We start from the raw sequence: 20,412 nt of genomic DNA, 5'->3' as shown, positions 1-20,412 counted from the left end.
TAATGTCAAATGCAGTTGGAAGATTATGGAAAATTATTCATTTTGAATATAGTCTGCAAATTCACAAAGGTGAATTTTGCAGCAATTAATATAAACTGTTCTTCAAAAATGTGAAAAAGAAATTTCAATGAGGCAGTGTCAAAAACCATTAACACATAAGTCTTGACAGGCTGGCTAACAATCTCACTTTTCTGTGTCTGCGGTCTGCCCTTACAATGTTCAGCATATCACAAACGTCTGTTGTATAATTATCCAGTCGTGTGCGTGTGCAGCAACTATAATTTATTGTGTTCAGAAAATTGGCTGTTTGCATGCCCTGACACGATTGCACAAAACACTGAAAGAAGACACATTGTGATGTCTATGACTGATATCTGTCTAATTATCCAGTTTTTGCATTCCGTTGAAAGATAAATCAAGCTGGCTACGTCCACAAAATTGCAAAAAAACTTCAAAAGCCTGGCAGGAAATTTCGATCACTAGATAATTTTTTAGCTCAAGTGATCAGACAAGAGAGAGCACTACATGTAACTACCATTCTGCATGTTATTACTTATACTGTATGCTGTCTTCCTGTTTAATCCCTGTAATTTGCTTTTGAAATCTAGTTTTGTCAATGCAGGGTTCTCCACAAGGAGGTTTTTAAGGTGTCGACTACCCAAAAATTTTTGAAAAATTTATTTGCATGTCAATAGCCAAACAAAAGAACACATTTTTATGATAAAATAATATGCAAATTATGTATTGTTATGTAAATTGCCAGCCATATTTTTCCAAGCTGTGGGGAGTACTGCAATGGCATGGTTGAACCTGAACACTGAGAAATTGGAGGGAAAGTATTGTTTGTTCCTTGCATAAATTCATCATCTTCCTTGGCAAGGTCATTTTATCCTAACGTTATCGCGTTCAATCTCTTAAATGTAGTGGGACAGGTACGATATCTATCTATAGTATACGGTACATTGCACTCTGATTGGTAGAGTAAGAATTGTAATCCCAAAATTGATTATTCATCAAACTTCACATGCAGCAGCAAATAAACCATGTCAAACGACTGTATACCACGAGATTTTGACCAGTTCATGACATATATGCATGAGCGATAGTGAGTGCATATATGTTGTAAACTTGTCAAATTCGGGTGGTCTACCCATTGCTTAGGTGGCTTACTGCTATTACATTGCACCAGTATATTGAAATTCTGGCGTGAAACGTCTAAATGGGAATTTTTCTCCAGCTTAGAGAGCTACATGTACATGTATTCCTATCCCGCTATATCACCAATATAGCTTTTCATGTCTCGACCAATCAGATCACTGTCTTTGCACTATCAATATACAGGTATGATATTATATCTGATATCTATTGTCATATATTTTTGACAGGGTGCGAACAGCTTGTAACGAAACACTTAAGGTCACTGGATCACTGAATGCAAACACGCAATCACTTGAGCCCAATGGGGGAGATCATAAGGGTTTTGGAAACATGTACATCCATACAACGCAGGCAATAAAAGTGCAGTGTATTGCTGAAATGTTTCACACATCATGACGCACACAGTGAAGGTAACTCATTCATCCCCCCAAAAATTGAAAAAAAAATGAATCTGCAAATCCAAAAAAACATCTTTGTGATATTCACATCCACCTTCATTCCCTCATGGAGAACCTCAATGATCAGATAAACACACTACTGATACAGTGCATGAGTGCAAGTACATGACGTGGTGTGAATCCTGATAATGATTGGATCAGGAGTTCATTGACCATTCAAACACCGTTGGACTTCAAATTCATCAATTTAACTTTGAGATGGCAATTACTGTGGTTGTCACAACTTCAATGTTTCTTACTTACCATTGGCATCGCAGTCTAATTCTCCAAGCACCACTTGATTTGGCGTGGGAAACTCTTTCTTTATGGCAGTTGCAGCGTCAGCAAAGACGGGTTTTAACATCTGACTGAACCGACACCTACGAAGACAAATGGAAAAGGAATCACTGATGTCAGATTTAATGTTTTTAACATTCTTATTCCCTTTGAGATCCACTGTGATAATTGCACAAAGCAATATATGAGTTTCAATTTGCTTACATGAACATGACCTGTAAAACAAAATCATGATTTTTTGTGGCCTTCAGTTCATGTTTGGTTACTTGCAACGGCAACAGAATTCAACCAAAAGTATGGGAGAAAACATCACATTACCATATTTTTGACGATCTGAGAGGCCAGTGGAGGGCTTACAAAAAGTCTTTCCACAGGGTAAATATTGGCATTACATGAACTGATACACATAACCCAGCTACGAAATTTCTATGATATAAAAAACTGAATTATGTAACAAAAATATTTGTATAGCCCTTATAAACATGCATGTTAAATTATATACATGTATGACTAAATGTCCACCTAATACAGAATTATGCTAACCTAATGGTTATTATGCAATTTGTAATTCCCAATTAGCCTGGGAACACAATATCATGTTTTGTATATGTGGGTATAATAGTGGTAGTTTAAAATAGTGTTAAATGTTGTTGTGAACTACTATATGCATGTTTTTTATGTGTACAAATGAAGGATCACCATGGCTTAGAATAACATTACTTGGATATTAGAAATTAAATTTGATGAAATTTCATCCCTGAAAACTAAGAGGTGGTACCGAATTCTGAGTTGCACAAAATAGAGGATGTTGTGACTATGAGTCTTTTTGATTCCCCAGAGAGTAATTTTTCTTTAGAGAAATGAATTAATAATTTATAAATCGTATTATTGATATGGGCTGTTAATCAATGGTGATGTCACTTTGTTTAGAAGTATTGAGTTCATAATTTGTCAAATTGGCCATTTTCATGACCTTACATCTTGATGATTTTGGTGCTACTGTACACGTAAATTGCAACATTTTTCTGTAGGGGGGGGGATATGCAAATTTCGCATTGAAATAAGTTTCGGAGACAACTGAGTGCAGAATTCAGCTGATATGGCTGGCTGATACAGAACATTTGATTAAACTGATTAAGTGCATTAAAACCAATGAAGAAAACCACGAGGTACATTTGTAATGTAGGGGTCATGAATATGTCCAGTTAAGAATGCCGCTCTCTGATCTGCTGCAGTGAAATCAGCTTGTACGCGTTCTCTAGGTGGCCAATCTTATTTACAAAACTGTCTGTACAATAACATTCGAACAGCGTTGTATATTTATTTCTGGAAAAATTACCAGGTAGAATAGTTTACTAAGAATATTATTTTTCATCATTATGGGGCACCTGTCAGTGCATACTGTCTACTGAAGGTTGTGTTTTTTCTAGATCGGATGTTTTGTTGTAAAACAGCTTTGCGCCAAATGTTACCAATGATTACAAACATTGTAACAAATGTTGGGTCCAGGTACACTGATGATCGTCAATCAAAGCAATACGTCATATGAGAGGATTTCAAAATGACAAATAATAACCTCAAAATATTATGCTAACATCATCATTTTACACAAAACCAAAGCACTGTCAAGAAGAATGTCATATGCACACACAGACTATACGAAGTGTGATTTCAATTTTCAAAACATCATTCTCTTTGTGAGGAACTAATTTGCATAACCTAATTAGAGCTGATTCTAACTGATATTACAGTTCTGTCAATTTTAAATTTCAAAACATCATTATTTTGTGAGGGACATTACAGTTTTATCGATAATTAGCAAAAGTAAATATCTATCCAAAATTTTAAGACGACTTTCAAAAATCTTGCACAGAACAGTGAAAATGGTAGTCTGTACCATTAACTGCGAATGTTATAAATTATGAAAACCATAAAAATCACCTGTCAGGGGAATAGCTTATGAAAAACATGGGTATTAAACACATATTATAAATCTGCTTGCGTGTGTGTTGGTAGCTGATAATGTCTTTGCTTGCCATGATTTTAGTAACAAACATAATCAGTCAGTGCCATCACCACATATGCCAACATTTCGGATGCAGGTCATGAATTGAAATAATGGCCAAACATGCCACGCAATCAAGCCACATAATGTCAAAGGTGAAAGAGAGTGTTGAACATGAGTGCATACTTCTCGTAGATCGAGTTGTCATCATTTCTTCAAGGGTCTGTGGCATGATCAATCTCCCTGCCGACACCTGTCCACATATTTGTTTTAATATTACAGTATGAGTATGTAGTATATACATTCAAATACTGCTATACAGTCACATATACTGCCTGTCTTGTTCGTTCTTTCATGTATGTTTTAAACATGTCTGCAAATTCACTTGGATAGTTGGACACATAATTTTCCATGGCTCAGGTGTCATGTGGAAGGCTGACACGGCAGAATTGAAATTTGAAAATAATTTCTTCTCCATCCAGTCAATGCCTCTGGCCGTGCCTACTGCTACAAACAGCCTTTCAATCTTTCAAAGTATATTATTAATCAAAATAAACAGTCATACCGGTATGGTATGAAAAATTGTTTTATTTCCTACATGTGTTTGCTCGCAAAATATTAAAATGAAAAAGTTAATTGACAGTACATGCAAATAGGAGCTAAAGTCATACAAACATTTTAGCAATACCAAACTTATTGACAAGTACGTTGTCATCCACATATAATAAAGGGAAGGGGTCGTATTGCCTGCGGCCTTGCATATGGGACCCATACAATTGTCTGCTGTTAATGCACAGCATATCCCAGCATCCTTTGTGCAAATCCAAAATTTTAAAATGGCAGCTGTACCGAAACAAGCGACTGCACCCAAATCAGCTTCATATTAAACGAAGGGATGCAATTCCTTGGTCCACAAATTTTCGTTCAGCATTTTAATCTCCAAAAATCAGGTCCATTATTTTACATTCACTCAAAAATTTTTTCAAGACTCTGCCAAATCTTTCCATAAATGCAGTGATGCAGTTTCCAGTGATGCAGTTGCATCATGCAACTAAAATTTTGCCATCTTCTGTTCTTTGACCACTGTTTACAAGACTCTGCGTCGACTCAGTGACATGCAGACTGTGGTAATTTTTTTTACTAAATTAGCAATAGCATATCGATGATGCTGTTGAACCTAACCTCTTGGGATACATATTCAATGCTGTTTAAAATGTCTTTTATCAGAGAATCAGTAGTGTTGTGGTGACATGTCTTGCGCACTTCAGTTGAGAAAATTCATGCTTCAATGACTGAGCACTAAAGAACACTCTTCCATAGAGTCGACACAGCAACCTTTGAGGTGCTCAATGGCTAAGGAACAAACTTTGAAAAGTATAATAATGTGGTCAGTGCAAGCAGAATGCTGTTTTAACATTGTTATTAATAGACTTAAGTCTGAGGCCAGAGGGGCTCATAAAAATGAAAAGAGAGAGCACATCAGACTGTCGCACTGAATGTGAGGTGTACGTGAAATTGAAGAAATATACTTTGGCAGACTGTCACATAAATTGTTGAGTTAAAGCGAAAGCCCACAGCTTGGTAAGCCAGTAACTACCGGTACTGTGTACGCCCAAGAAGAGCCAAGCAACTGGTGGGCTTGTCTACAATGTCAAGGACCTAAATGTTTAGAAATGGACTGAAGCAAAGTGGCAAGCCCAGACCAACTTTACAATCATGAAAGTTCTGGTGAATGCGGGACAATTCAACGCTACATTGGCCAACTGTAAAACCCTATTGTGTGAGACATGGTCCCTTTGTTAATACCTACACAATAAATATAAGTTGAACCTTTGAAATAGAATGTTTGATATTAGCAGAACATAAACAAAACGGTAGATATGCTACATTTAGGCAGTACATGAAAAATAATACTGTGTACATAATGTGTCTGAACTGACTGAATGTATCCGAAGAATATCCACTCGATGTATTTGAACTCCCGTGTTTACTGCAGAGATGAATGTTACTGGCCCGCGGACAAGAGCAAGAAACACATTGAGTATGGATGTGCATGTTCAAATAAATAGGGCCCTGAGTATGATGCAAATTTTGCATGTTTTTGTCTGGCTTTAGATAATGCTAATCAAATTTCAATCATCAATGAATGAACTGGTGTGAACTGGAAAGGAGTACCGTACTTTTTTTTTTTTTTTTTTTTTTTTGAGGAGTACCGTACTTTGCTTTTAATAGGGCAGAGACAGTCTGTCTGTTAGCATTATTAGTCATAATTTATAACTATGGAAACATAGATATAAAACAGCTCATATAAAAAGTAAACAATGGTATATAATTTAATCTATTCCTGTATTAACATATAATGTTTTTCAAGTGGTACGACCCACCCTTCACCAAATATGTAGCTGGAATACTTCCAAAAACTATGGGTAAATAGTACATTGTCTGTCAGACAGTCAGTACCACAAATGAGTGATATGCCGTACCTTCTGTGTTCACCATATTTTCTAATTACTTCTGAACAATTATCACCACAGCAGTGCATTTCTATATCTAGCTGCAAGATACAGGTACCTTGGTGACTATAATCTCCATATTGGGATGTATAGATTACACATGATTTCAATGAACTGTCTGGGTATAGCTTACAGGCAGAGACCATACATGCACCAGTGACTGATCTCAATTCCTCTGAAACAAATTTTGCTGTCTTGCTGCATATTTTTCCTTCAGTATAAATTGTTAATTCTTTTATTTTTGTGACAAAATTTTATGAATTTTTTGCAGCCATAATAATATAATTAGCTCTGAAACATAATTATTATTAATACATCAACAACACATGTCAGTCGATGAACAATGCCCAGTTAAATTTCAGTTATTTCCACCATTAATTTTTTCGTTTAGACTTTCAACCATACTCTTACAAAATTAAAGAATAAAAATGTTTGGGTCACCATCTGCGATTCGGTACCAGAGAACCAAATTACCTGACGTTTACCGATAACCGAAATTCAAAATGGCCGCCATCCCTGTCCTAACTCTATAGGGAAAAGTTAAATTTGCAATTTTCCCAAAAACTAAGATGGTGAAAACGTTCCTTACCTGAAGAGCTTCAAAATAAGCCCCAACAAGTGGGTAGACCAGAAAAATATTTTAAAAATTTAAGAGTCCGAATATTTGTCCCTGAGGCGCATTCTGTGCAACAATGGTCAAAAACTTACACATCACAATACTAGTATAACGCCTGCTTACATGCACCTGACAGGTATGCTGTCAGAATGTTGAAAGCACATTCAACTCATGTGAAAGTGATATCTTTTGCCAACCAAACCATTAGTCTACCATGCCCAGTTCCATTCATAGACTGGTTTGTCAGATATGATGGTACTGGAACAGGTGACTCAACCCTGTATCTCCATTCAGTCACAACTTTTGAAATATTTTATAATATTTTTGTTCCGTCTATAAAATCTTGTTTCTTGATCTGATCCAAACATCATGTCGCCTGCCCTATATTCAACTTGTCCATAAAGCCTGATTATATCGTTGGCAAATGAATTTCACTCTGGACTAGAATTTGTTTTTCAATAATAACAACATTGTACCATGATCAACAGTAGAAGGGCTATCCATTCTGTCTACGATTGTAACACAATGCGGTGTGTTGGCACGGCTGGCTAAATACACAGCACTTTGAAGTTCAACATACCAAGTACTTCAGGAGAGAACTAAAAAAATATGTACTAATTTTCAGGAACAAATGTGATGAAGACATTATCATAAGTTGGGGCTATTACCCCAATTAAATGAAGATTTTTACTACGCACCTCCACTACATGACAGATTCTCATGAATATTATCCTATGATGTTTTCATTCTCTAAATTTTCTCTAATTTTGCTGGTCTGTTTTCTTGAACCATTTTGAGCTTGAAAAGTGCGTTACTCAGTATATTGAAAAATTTCAATGGCTGCCACAGTGCGATATTTGCCCAGTTAATTCAACCTCTGAGGTAAACGCTTCTAATTTCCATGGTTCAACATAAAACCAGTTTGTTTTTCTTTTGAGTGATTAAAAATATTAATATGAATAATCAAGTGCCTGCTTTATTGTTCTTCACCACATCTGCTTGGCGAAAATAATCAAGATAATTACTTGAAATACTGTTCTGTGAAAATGGAACTAGGGTCAAAGGTCATGGGGGCGGTAAGCAGCAAATAGAACATATGGTATGGTGATGGATATGCCGTATTGCCCGACTTGAAATGCAAATTGATGCTAAGGGCATGATTATTTTCCATACGGAGGAGTTGAAAAGTGGTGTATTTTGTTTTACAGCCACTGTGTGACACGTACATGTATGTAGCTGAGGTCGTTGCCCGTCAGCCTAATATTAGAACTTTATTGGTATTGACAATATAGTGCTGAGGCAGAACTCTTGCTCACTTTCACTAAGCCCGGGACAGTGCCACATTGCACATTTCAATGATATTGGAAAATCATCCAGCATCAATAGTAAATAAGTCCAGTATAGTCTAAGTATCCTTTAGGGTTTAAAATTAGAAGATATTTTATCACAACTTTGGCTGGATCCCGACAATGTTGACTTGTACCTCAAAATATTGAGTCAAATTTTGATATATTTAGTATTTTGCTCTTTTTTAATAAAAAAATTTAACAACTATTCCTTTAATGCAAAACAGCATACATGCATTCACAACAATCATAGTTTGACAAATAGTCTTTGTGAAAAGGTGACCTAAAAAAGAAGTGTCTCTCTCTCATTCAAAGTGTAAGGGTTATTTTTTGTTCTGAGAAAGTGATCTTTACTGAATCTGTTCAGGAACAAAACAAGCTAATCATTCTACTGGGTAAAATAAGCAGCACACATCAATAGCCACCAACATAGATGCACACAACCACCCAACCTAACTGACTTACTATATCAAACTCACAAACTGATATCATTGGCCTCCGTCCGTCTCAAGAGACGATGGATTGAGTCATGTTGAGCTGGAACAGTGTCTACTATGGCTGTGGAGACCTATCCGTGAGTGGCAGTCCTTGTTACAATTGTTGCAGATAAAATCTGTGCTTTTGGGTGTGGTTAATACTTTTCTCTTCTTGCGTTTTTGTGCCCATGATTGGAAACGATCCTCATCAGCTCTTTTCACACCTGTTTTAACAACATGTCTCCATGTTGAACGATCTGATGCAATGTCCTCCCATGACTCTACCTCAATGTGCGCAGACCTAAGGTCCCTTTTGCATGTATCTTTGTATCTCAAGTGGGGACGGCCTCTTGGACGTGATCCGCATTCAAGCTGGCCATACAGTAGATCCTTGAGAATGCGACCTTTATCCATGCGACACACATGACCGAGCCATCTCAGACGGCGCTCGCTCAGCATTGCAAATATGGTACTAGATCCTGAGCGTCTAAGAACCTCAGAGTTGGTGACCATGTCTTTCCACGTAATGCCCAATATCCTGCGAAGACATCTCATGTGATAGGCATTCAGCTTTTTCTCTTGTCTGGTATATGTTGTCCATGTTTCACTGCCATAGAGAAGGGTGCTTAAGACACATGCCTGGTAAACCTTCAGCTTCGTGTTGGTAGTCAGGTTTTGTGTTATCCCAGACTCTCTTGTTCAGTTTTGACATCACAGTGGCTGCTCTACCAATCCTGCCATGATCTCAGCATCCAGAGACTGGTTGTTGGTAATGAGAGATCCCAGATATCTGAAGTTGTCAACTACAGAGAGCATAGAATCATTGACCAATATAGAGGGAGGGTTTTGGGTGTTCTGGGCCATCACCTCAGTTTTCTTGATGCTGATGGTTAAGGCAAAGTCTCTGCATGCATTGGAGAATTGATCCATGAGACACTGTAGGCCATCTTGTGTATGACTTGCAAGGGCAGCATCATCTGCAAATAACATCTCCCTGATAAGGACACGCGTTATTCTAGTCTTTGCACGCAGACGGGCCAGATTGTATAGTTTACCATCGTGCGAGTGTGGATATATACACCATCAGTAGAGGATTGAAAGGCATGGGTCAGGAGAAGTGAAAAGAATATGCCAAAGAGGGTTGGGGCTAGGACACAGCCCTGTTTTACTCCGCTCAAGATAGGAAAAGGTTTAGATGTATCTCCATCAAAGCTAACGGTGCTTTTCATGTTGGTATGGAAAGACCTGATGATGCTGAGTAGCTTTGGTGGACAGCCTATCCTCTGGAGTAGTCTAAATAATCCACTACGGCTGACTAGGTCAAAAGCCTTTGTGAGATCGACGAAAGCCAGGTACAGTGGTAGGCGCTGTTCTCTGCACTTTTCCTGAAGTTGTCTCACAGAGAAGATCATATCAATGGTGAACGGCCTGATCTAAAGCCACATTGTGCCTCTGGATATACACGATCTGCTAACAACTGCAGTCTAGTGAGGACGACCCGAGCAAACACCTTACCAACAATACTTAGAAGGGAGATTCCGCGGTAGTTGTTGCAGTCGCTCCTATCTCCTTTGTTTTTGAAAAGTGTGACAATCTTAGCGTCTCTCATATCCTGTGTACTTCACCCTCCTTCCAGCAGAGACAAAGAAGTTCATGTAAGTGTGGGAGAAGTGCTGATTTTCCTTGTTTGATTACTTCTGGTGGGATGGCATCATTCCCTGGTGCTTTTCCACAGGCGAGAGCATTAATGGCCTTTTCAAGATCAGGCATAGTTGGCTCCATGTCAAGTTCTTGCATGACTGAGAGGGTTGGAATGCTGTTAATGGCTTCCTCAGACACAGTGTTCTCTGTTGAGTATAATTCCAGATAATGTTCTACCCATCTTTCCATTTGCTTACTGCGGTCAGTTATGACCTCACCCGATTTTGATTTCAGGGGGGCTGTTTTCTTCACATTTGGACCTGTAGCCTGCTTAATGCCATCATACATCATACATGGCTCTGATATTTCCGGTGGAAGAGGCTTGCTCAATGGAGGAGCATAATTGCAACCAATAGTTGTTGGCACATCTCCTGGCTATCTCCCGGCATTTGACTCTGGATTTTCTTAGTAAATTTAGATTTTTTATTATTTAGATATATGGACATGTATTATAATGTACTTCACAAACAATCCACTCAGTTTTGTTGCTGGTGATGAATTACTGTACATTCACTCCATCCATCCATTGTGTGAGTTGAATATAAGAGGGGCTCAGGTGTGTACAGTGAAACACCAAACCGAACTCTTGCTGGCTACAAGTCATGTTTACACTATGATTAACCTGTCTTGAGTAATCAAATCTGATGCTTTCACATCAATCACCTGCTAATGCTAGGTGTAAACACCAACCTATGTATATATGAAATTTGAAAGGAGTATGAAAATTACCCTTGGATGTAAAGGCCTGTATCAGACATCAGATTGTCTTGCTATGAAATTTACTTACTAGATTACAATGTCAATGGAAAACAAAAGGCTATGACACTTCCATAATCCTCTTACAGACTAAAACAAACTTGATCCCTGGGTTGCGTCCCCTACCTTTAATAACACTGCAGATTATTATGTAAATTGTAATAGTGAAGGATTTAAAGTCACTGATATAACATTGTTATTCCGGGATAATCTACTAGATCTCAGGGAGGATATGGTAAGAATGGAGATATGCAAATAGGTTGTCTTTGTATATTTGACGGATTTTCTGAGTGAGAATACTATGCATACAGTTTTCCAGAATTCCAAACTCTTCTAACTTTCCAATGATGAAAATGTTTTTCGGCAAGACAGCTGAACTATGTGTGCAGAATTTTTATCTGTAAAGTTTTGTTGTTTATATTGCAAGACATACTGGTGAGCCTATTAGCCATTTTGTGGATACATTTTGTAAGCCCTGTTAGCATTTTTTGCATTTTGCCTTAAAAAAAAATACCATTTACTTTTAAAAAAGATGGGTTTCAATTCCCTTTAATTTTACCTTGCCATATTATCTGAAAATGTCACTTTTTTCATAAGTTTTTAAAGTCGTCTCCAGACAGTGTACTTGACTTGCAGGTTGAAAACTTTTAGCTGTTAAAATCTAAGTTGTATTACAACTTGTAACAGTTGGTCGCCAATGTTTGAAAAACATTCTGTTGTCACACTTCTGTAACCATTTTTACATAAGTTGCTTTTGATTTCAAACCATCTTATCCATTAAAAATGCAAAAAGATAAAGCTAATGGGGCTCTCAAAGAGTAACATTCAAATCAAGTGTGTGCCACGTGTACTGAATCTATGTCTATGACACTCAAGCAGTGCAGGTACAGTGTCACCAGTGACCTACAATCACTGCTATGAAATCCCGTGTGTGCAGACAAGGGCTTCCATGTGAGCTACATTTACTGCTGTGAAATCCCTTGTATACAGACAAGGGCTTCCAAATGCCTAAATCCTGAATGTCTGCAAGCACTGAAACAATGGCAATGTCATTGACCTGAGATAATCTTCAGAGATCCTCCTGATAATGATGACTTGCACAATCTGTTGATGTGATGGTACCTATCTACTGTACCACTCATGCTGCTTGAAGGTAGAATGCTCCTCAGATATTTGCGAGGGGGAGGGGGCTCTAAAATTTTGCTGATATGCTGCCTGTGGTACTCATTTCAAGCTTACAGAGTGTATGAAATCATCAGTCTTGTTTTTGTGAAAAATCGAAAATCAAATTTTCCATTCAGAGTTAACACAGGGAAAGCAGCCATTTTGAATTTCAAATATTGGCTAATGTTGTGCAATCTATTTCTCTGATACCAAAATTTTCCAGATGTGTTATGACCTGTGATTATCAATTCTAGATTTTGACAGAGAACAGTTTAAATTGCTCGTGAGGAAATTTTGAGCAAAAGTTTAAATCTTTCTGTTTTGAGATGCATACTACCTTAACCCTTTGAGTGCTGTAATTTTTTCCCACCTAAAATTTAGTGCGACATTTTACCAATTTTTTTGAATTTTTCTGAATTTTTTGATATTTTGGACCAAATGGATATCACATTTCATTGGCTAAAGTTTTTTATCAAAATTTTGTCAAAAATCTGAAAAAAAATTGACAGAGGTGTATTTTATAAAGGTGACAAAAATTGACTTTGGCGCTCAAAGGGTTAAACAGTTGCATATTCAAGAATGCATGAGTGTAAATATACTGTACTTCAGTTTATAGGTTTCAATAAAGCTAAGGGAGAGAAAACTTATTTTCACAAGAATGAGTTTTGAAAATATTTCTTCCACCTTGTATACTTACCAATCAGCGTAGAAGTTGACAAAGACGACTTGATTTGAATTGATGATGGAATCAAAATTCTGTTTGTTAAGACTCACAACGCTGGAATTTCCATTTGATGTCTGCAGAAGAATCAACTGAAATAGAGGAAAACAGATTGTAGATTTTTTTTTTCAAATTTTCACAAGAAACTGTCAATGTTTTATGATTTTCTTCTTTCTCTGCACTTGAGAAATCATCAAATTATGACCCTGTCTCCCATGCCAAGACCCTGACCTACCTGTACCCTATACTCCTGTCATATTGCGTTGCCCTTTCTTTGTAACTGTGAACTTGTATTTTTCGTGGAAGTTGAACAGTTCATCAGTGTTCTCCCCAGGATCAAGGGCAAGCATGTCGGAAATTTGCATAAAATTTACATAATTAATTTGCATACATTTACATATATTTAAATACATACACACACATAAAACAGTCACTGCAAATTCTAGTCATTTAATATGCCTTTTATTTACTTACACATTGCTACATGAACATACATATCAGGGGAATACACAATTAAGTTTACAGGTGGCACCATGAACTGCAATAAATTCATACATGAAAACTGAACGGTCACATCTTGCTTTCTTCAGCAGTCCAACTTCAGTTGTAAAAATTCAACTCGTACTCTCATTGCATGGAGAAACATTTGCAATGAAACATTGCGTCACTTGTTTACGAAATTATACAGAGCAACGAAGCCACACAATCAGGGCTGTGTACCCCAGCGAGTTTTTGAGCACATTACGGTCACGGTCCCAATGAATAGAGGGACTGTTACGGTTTACCATAACAGAAAATTCAGACGTATTTACACGATCGAATGATCGTCACCAAAATTTATGAAACCCCTGTCGTTTCAGTAACTTGCCTCCTTAGCGAACCTGAAACGAGACCTGAACTTGAAAACAGCGCGAAACGCTCAAAGCCCACACTTTGACCGCCATCTTGGAAATCGTCTGACCTGTTTACGTCACATGGCACTGTAGACATCATTTCGCGACCAAAAAAGTTAATCCAAACTCATATTTTTAAAAACTTTGCGCGAAATAAAAAAAAGACGACAAGAATGCAAAAGAACGATTGCACGATTAGCCAAAAAACTTGTAAAATGACAGTGACCCCAACATCGAGAAACTAGGTCAAGTCAGCGTAGCGTAATATGACGCACACGTAACGTGTGCAGCCCACGAACTCTACCGTTCTCCTGCTCTGATACTTTCACCGTTTGTCTCAACAACAAGAACAGAAAAATAATTAAAATACAAATGGGCATTCGTAATACTGCCATGGAGATTTCATGTAGACTAACCGTCATCAGGTATAGACGCCTTATAAACCTTTTTTGAGGGTCGCAATTTTGACCGATAGCTTTGACCACCAGCATTTTCACGGCGTCGATGTCACTGTAATCCCCCACGTAACTTGATAAGCGGCCATTGACACGGCGCTCGAACCACATGATCAAAGTCGCGGCCACACCGATGTGCCGCTCGGCCGGTGTTTTTCAACACCTATATACGTGTCAATTGATTAATGTACACTCGTCAATCGACACAAAAAAGTCTATTCCGGACTAAAAACGATGTTGATAAGGCTAGTTTTGGCAGATGTCCCATGCCAATGAATACACTGAGCTGTCAAGTGGGGTTGTCAATCAAGGGTGTCGGGAAAAATCTGAAGCGTCACGGCATTGTAGCAAGCGTCACGGCGGTCAAGGCAAGCGTCACGGAGACGTGATGCTTGAAGGGCCTAGGGAGAACAGTTCATGTCAGCAAATCAAGTGCAATTGCAAACATGAAGATGGTCAAGTTCAATTTTCATACGGTCTCTTTTTCCATTTTCAGCCATATTTATTTCATAAAAATGGGGAATCTTGCACATCAAAAGAGGCATTTTGTTTGGTTGGTCAGATGACACAGGCACTGTGACAGGACACATTTCCTGTGGTATCTTGGCACCTTTTTGCTGTTTTAAACCTTTTGGGGCTATTTTTTAAGCAACCCTTTATTAAATGCAAAAACAATCTTGACTGCAATTGTAGCAGAGGTTGCATGGAGGAAGTTGTCGATTCTCTTCAATGTTTGCAACAGTTGTCAATCCTCTCACCAAAGGGTCGCTGCATGGGGGTAGTCCTTTTACCTCTGTAGTCTATGTTATCATGTGGGCTGTTAGGTGTCCCAGGGTGGGGAATCAAATTCACTGAGGCCATAAGTGAACTGCAGAGTACTGGGAACATAGATGTGTATCAGGGTGACACTGATGATAGTGATACTCACTAGAAGTTCAATCCAGTTTAATTTTGAAATGGTCAGTGGTGTCATAGACATTAGAGAAATGGTGGTGTCAAAGACTAGTTTTAGAGCAGCAAAGTTTTCCAGACTGGTGCCACAAAACTGTACCTAGAACTAGTGAGACTTGTGTGAAGCTACAAAAACCTACTGGCCTAACCATGATGGTACAGTTTTTCACTTATTGGCTAAAAGTACCACAATATATTAATTACGTACACTGTCGATTAATAATGAGTCTAAGATCATAACGTCATTGAAACTGGGAAGAAATGTTTTCATTTAGGCAATTAGACATACTTTAAAATAGTAAAGGAAACGGGTAGTAATAACTTCTGATAATACATCACATAACATTCTGTGGGGCTTTTGATGCTTTTAGTATCTTGAGTATGGGCTAGGTTACAAGGTTGGGTGAATTCCTAGACTTCTTGAAACACTGATGCTCTTATTAATTTGCTGTCATTTGCACAGGGACATGACATACCTACTGTTCTTGGCAAGAATTGCACTTCCACAAACAGTTTTGCAAGTTAAATTTGCTCATTGGAAAATTTTTTTTTCAGGATTTATTGCATATATACACTATTATTAGTAATGATAGAAATAATTCTGTCAGTCTCAATGATGGATTAGCTAATGAACCTTTTCTTTCAGGAAGCATAAATGTTTGAACGATAATGGTAATTTCACTTTAATCCTGAATTAATTAAGGCTGTATGACCCTTTGTCCTTGGCTTATTTTGGCCTGCTTATAAGTGTTTCACTCATTCACACCTATCTCAATGGGTATACATACACATCTGCAGTACTTTATTGGCTTACAGGCTTTCCAGGGTGTAGTCACCAGGTTTTCGGCCATGAGTGAGTCAATATACGTTGTAAGCACCTTGTCTTTATGACAAAGGTTCGGAAGAATGGTGGCACACTCACGCTATTTTTGCGATATTTTACGGAAGTAAATATAGCATATGGAATCCCATATCTCCGCCACATGAACAGCTGTAAAAAGCACGTTGTAATATTTTAGTCTGTCGTTTGGCTGCAAATAGAATTGCTGCACGCTACCACACTTGGCCAGACGTTAAGCATTAATCTTGCTTGTGTCGTAAATTTACCAGTAAACCACAGCGGCACTACGATTCTAGATACCAGTTAACTAAGACTTTTGGAACAGTTCAAAAACATGTCACATTTAGCTATACGGTATTTAATACGATTCCCTCTCAGCGTTGGGAATTTTAAACGTCACTGGCGTAACTTTGAAAGGGTCATTTTCCAAATAAAATTTTCACTGTGAGCCTTTTGGCGATCAAAAAAGGTCTGTAGCAGATACTCATCTTTTAGAGGTATAATATGATCCTTTACGGTACCCCTGTCCAAGCCTAACGACATAGCCTATCACAGCTCGCCACATTGACAGTGTCGCCCGGCCCGTATTTAGTTTACCCCGGAAGTTGGTGACTACCAGTGCACATTTGCACTAAACAAGGAAACGCTGTCTCGCCACCTTCAATGAATGTTTCTTGATTCACGTGAAAAGGTCGTTTGTACGCTCTCTTTTCGATTGCCGTGAGTGCTATATTATTACAGCACATTCGTCACATCGCAGATGAGTTGGGTTTGGCCGGCATAGCAATCAGCTTCGATATCACTCTGTACATGTAGCGAGCGACACGTACCTACCGGGTCAGGCAGCCCAGCATCAACTTTAGTCAGCGCTGCAATGCGTGCGAAACTTGTCAGATACTCACCAGAAGTAAGGCAGATACAACCAAGCTGTACTCCCTCATCATGCCTATATATCCCACGCCTGACGAATCAATCGCTCCAGTGAGAGAATCCCTAGAGTGAGATCCTGATCACACTATGTCGACTCTAATCGGGGGCAACACAGTCTATGAATATGGCGAGGCTTGCAGCCTTTTTCGGCGAATATTTAATTAATCAAATACAGAGCTCCGATACGGTATATTTTTATATTGAATGAGAAATATTATGTTAATTAGTATATACTTAATGTCGAAAAATCACACATTTAAATTTTAGTTTAAATTTTATTAGGGATATTTTCGACAAACATTCACTCACTAGAAAAAATTGATGTACGAGCCTAAAGTTGTGAGTAAGGTCGGACACGAACCGTTGGAGGCGCGCTTATCATCACATCGACCCAGTCCGGCACATGTACAGTGCAAGTGCCAGGTGATGATGACTTTCCGACGACTCTACTGCCATTAAAAAAATTGTCAACTAGCAATTCTATCAATTGATGTTGGTAGTATAACGCCTGTTCGCTTCGTTATCTTTAAAGTAGAACGCACCTCGGGGACAGAAATTTGGGCCTTCAAATTTTATCAATTTTCTTCTGACCTACCTCTTGTGGGGGCTCATTTTGAAGCTCTCGGCAAAAGAAAAGTTTTCATGGTCTTATTTTTCGAAAATTGAAATTTCATTTTTTCCCATAGAGTTAACACAGGGATGGCGGCCATTTTGGATTTCAAATATCGAAAAATCGAAAGTTATTTGTCTCTCTAGTACCAAAGTTTGCATGGTGACCCCTGATTTTTATTCTTGCTTTGGTAAGAGAATGGTTGAAAGTTTCACTGAGGAAAGTTTGAGCAAAAGTTTAAGTCTTTCACTTTGGAGGTGCATATTACCTTAATAGCGAAAAAGAAGAAATAATTTCGCAAAATTGTTGTTTTCGTTAAAATTTTGCAAAAGACTTTTAGAAAAAAGGCAAAACATTCAAAACTGTGTAGTAATCTACACTTTGTCTTTTTTTTTATTATTTACTCAACGAAATCTAACAGGTAGGGGTGATATGACACAGCAATGATAAAAATATGAAGTATATATACATCTTAATAATCACATAATACATACATCTTAATAATTTCGAGTCACAATCGCTGGCTAGGGTATTTCTTTCTTTGGAATACGCTGCCAGAAAAGTTGATTTTGTATCTTCATTACCTCGCAAGTAATCGATTTGTATCGCCGGGTGTGTTTTGAAGTCTCTTGAGGGGAAATTTTAAGGAGTGTTTGTCGAAAAGAAATGGCAATAATATAATATTAGCTTCCTGTTTCTTTTATATTTCATTGTCACGTGACCAGAAAAATTTAACTTAGTACTGGTCCCGAGAACCAAGTTCTCTCATTAGTTTTCTTGTCCACCAACCTCTGCCAACTATAATTTCAATGTCTGGCATAGCTCCATCCAGTCCAGCTATGGCACGCATCATTGGTTTGAAAAGTTTATATTTATTCATGAATAATACTTTTATAACAGATATGTCTATCATAAACGTAATATGTCATTTAAGCCACGGAACTATAAAAAAGTAAATGAGACGAATTAAATGAGAAGGAATCAGTGATCTGATATTATAATAAACATGACTGGAAAATGGTATTATATACAAGAATAGGTTAAACACATACAAGACTGAATGTAATCACTGTTACGGTGCCCGAGAAACTTGAAAGTACTTTTTTGTACTTTCTCTATGCGGTCAGAGAAACCTATTTCCTACCAAGTTGGAGAAGTGAATCACCAAGGATCTTTTTTTTATCAAACCCTTTATGCGGAAAGCTCTTTTACTCATTTCTTTTATGTATTTCATAAAAAATCCATGAATCTTTGACGGAATAGATCGGTTTCAGTGCGGAAGGAGCTTTTATAAGTTACTTTCTTGATTCAATTTTAGCCCAATAATCTTGTTATGTGTAACAAAACAAAAAATAGACTGTTCGTATGACCGTGATACACCTTAAAACGTAAGTAGTGCAGTGATGTTTCTTTTGATACTCTGACACTTTAATGTTTGTTTTTGGATTTCAGGAGATCCTTACTTCAAACGCCTTGGGAATTCTCTAAATCCACTCCTGTGGAGTGTCAATGAAACAGCTGCCGTATCTGAGCAACTGTAAGCATTTATAACGCCAAGAAATATAACATCACTCACATATGCCGATTTCTATTCACAGAATTGGAAACTTGAAATGTCCAACAAGTATATAGACGTTGAAAAACTGAATGTTTAACGGAACTGTTCAAATTATAAATATCAGTGTGGATTAGGTTTTGTTTTTCTGTTCACGCAAAATGATATTACGCCACCTACGGTCAATTTGATTTATTCCTCGCCTCTTTAACATCTCTCATTGCTCACGTTTAGTATGTTACTAAATGTGAGGTAGGTATGTATGTATGTATGTATGTATGTATGTATGTATGTATGTATGTATGTATGTATGTATGTATTTTCAGATAGAATACTTTGGTTCGCAATTCAACAAATGATGAATAATATTTTATGTCATCCAGCTGATCTAACGTCAGTGATATAATTATAAACAAAATCTGGAACCATTTATCGCATTTCATGACATTTGTTTCGAAAAAAGCTAAAATAGTATGAATGCATTTGAATTTTCAAAAGAAAAACAACAAGGAGACCTTGTAACGGGACAGTAGCTGCCACTGTTGTATCAAATACAGTTTCTTGCTGTCTCCCTAAATCATGCTGAAACACAAGATATTAACAAGATTATGAACAAAGCCTTTAAACACTTTGTTGATAATATTAATTAGAGGCCATACAGAAATCAATTTGTCAATGATACAAATGCACAATATACATCGTGACACAGGTTATGTTGACAAGCTGAATACTGGACAGTCCAACATGCCACAGGGAGTAGAACAAGAACGTATTTGTATAAACTAAACAAAAATATCTGCCTACGACTTGGAAATTTTGATTATACTGAACGGGGGTTAATTTTTTAGGGTACTGAGGGGAATCTGAACAAAAATAAGATTTCAATCGCGATTCCTTCAGCCCCTCCCCCACCAGTATTTGTGAATGCAGCCTATGTATGAATGGTCAGTGGAATGAAGGTTGATGGTGGTTGTCGGGCTACGGCAT

The 20,412-nt window shown here is 37.6% G+C and overlaps 1 protein-coding gene across 2 annotated transcripts in view; it reads right to left on the bottom strand.

Annotated features, from left to right (window-relative positions):
- LOC139143909 (endoplasmic reticulum resident protein 44-like) overlaps positions 1-17,407 on the bottom strand; it is a 29,198-nt gene extending 11,791 nt beyond the window's left edge. Inside the window, exons 1-3 of one of the 2 annotated variants that reach the window (XM_070714513.1) lie at positions 17,233-17,407; positions 13,167-13,282; positions 1,860-1,975 (exon numbers count right to left, since the gene is read on the bottom strand). In XM_070714513.1, the coding sequence (XP_070570614.1) occupies positions 1,860-1,975; positions 13,167-13,282; positions 17,233-17,274 (274 nt within the window). In that variant the 5' untranslated portion in view covers positions 17,275-17,407. The remainder of the gene's footprint in view (positions 1-1,859; positions 1,976-13,166; positions 13,283-17,232) is intronic. The other variant, XM_070714514.1, reaches the window with a different exon arrangement.
- Positions 17,408-20,412: the final 3,005 nt, after the last annotated feature.

This window comes from Ptychodera flava, chromosome 11, assembly GCF_041260155.1.
Source record: "Ptychodera flava strain L36383 chromosome 11, AS_Pfla_20210202, whole genome shotgun sequence".
NCBI lineage: Eukaryota > Metazoa > Hemichordata > Enteropneusta > Ptychoderidae > Ptychodera > Ptychodera flava.
This window is presented reverse-complemented; position numbering and strand designations above follow the sequence as displayed.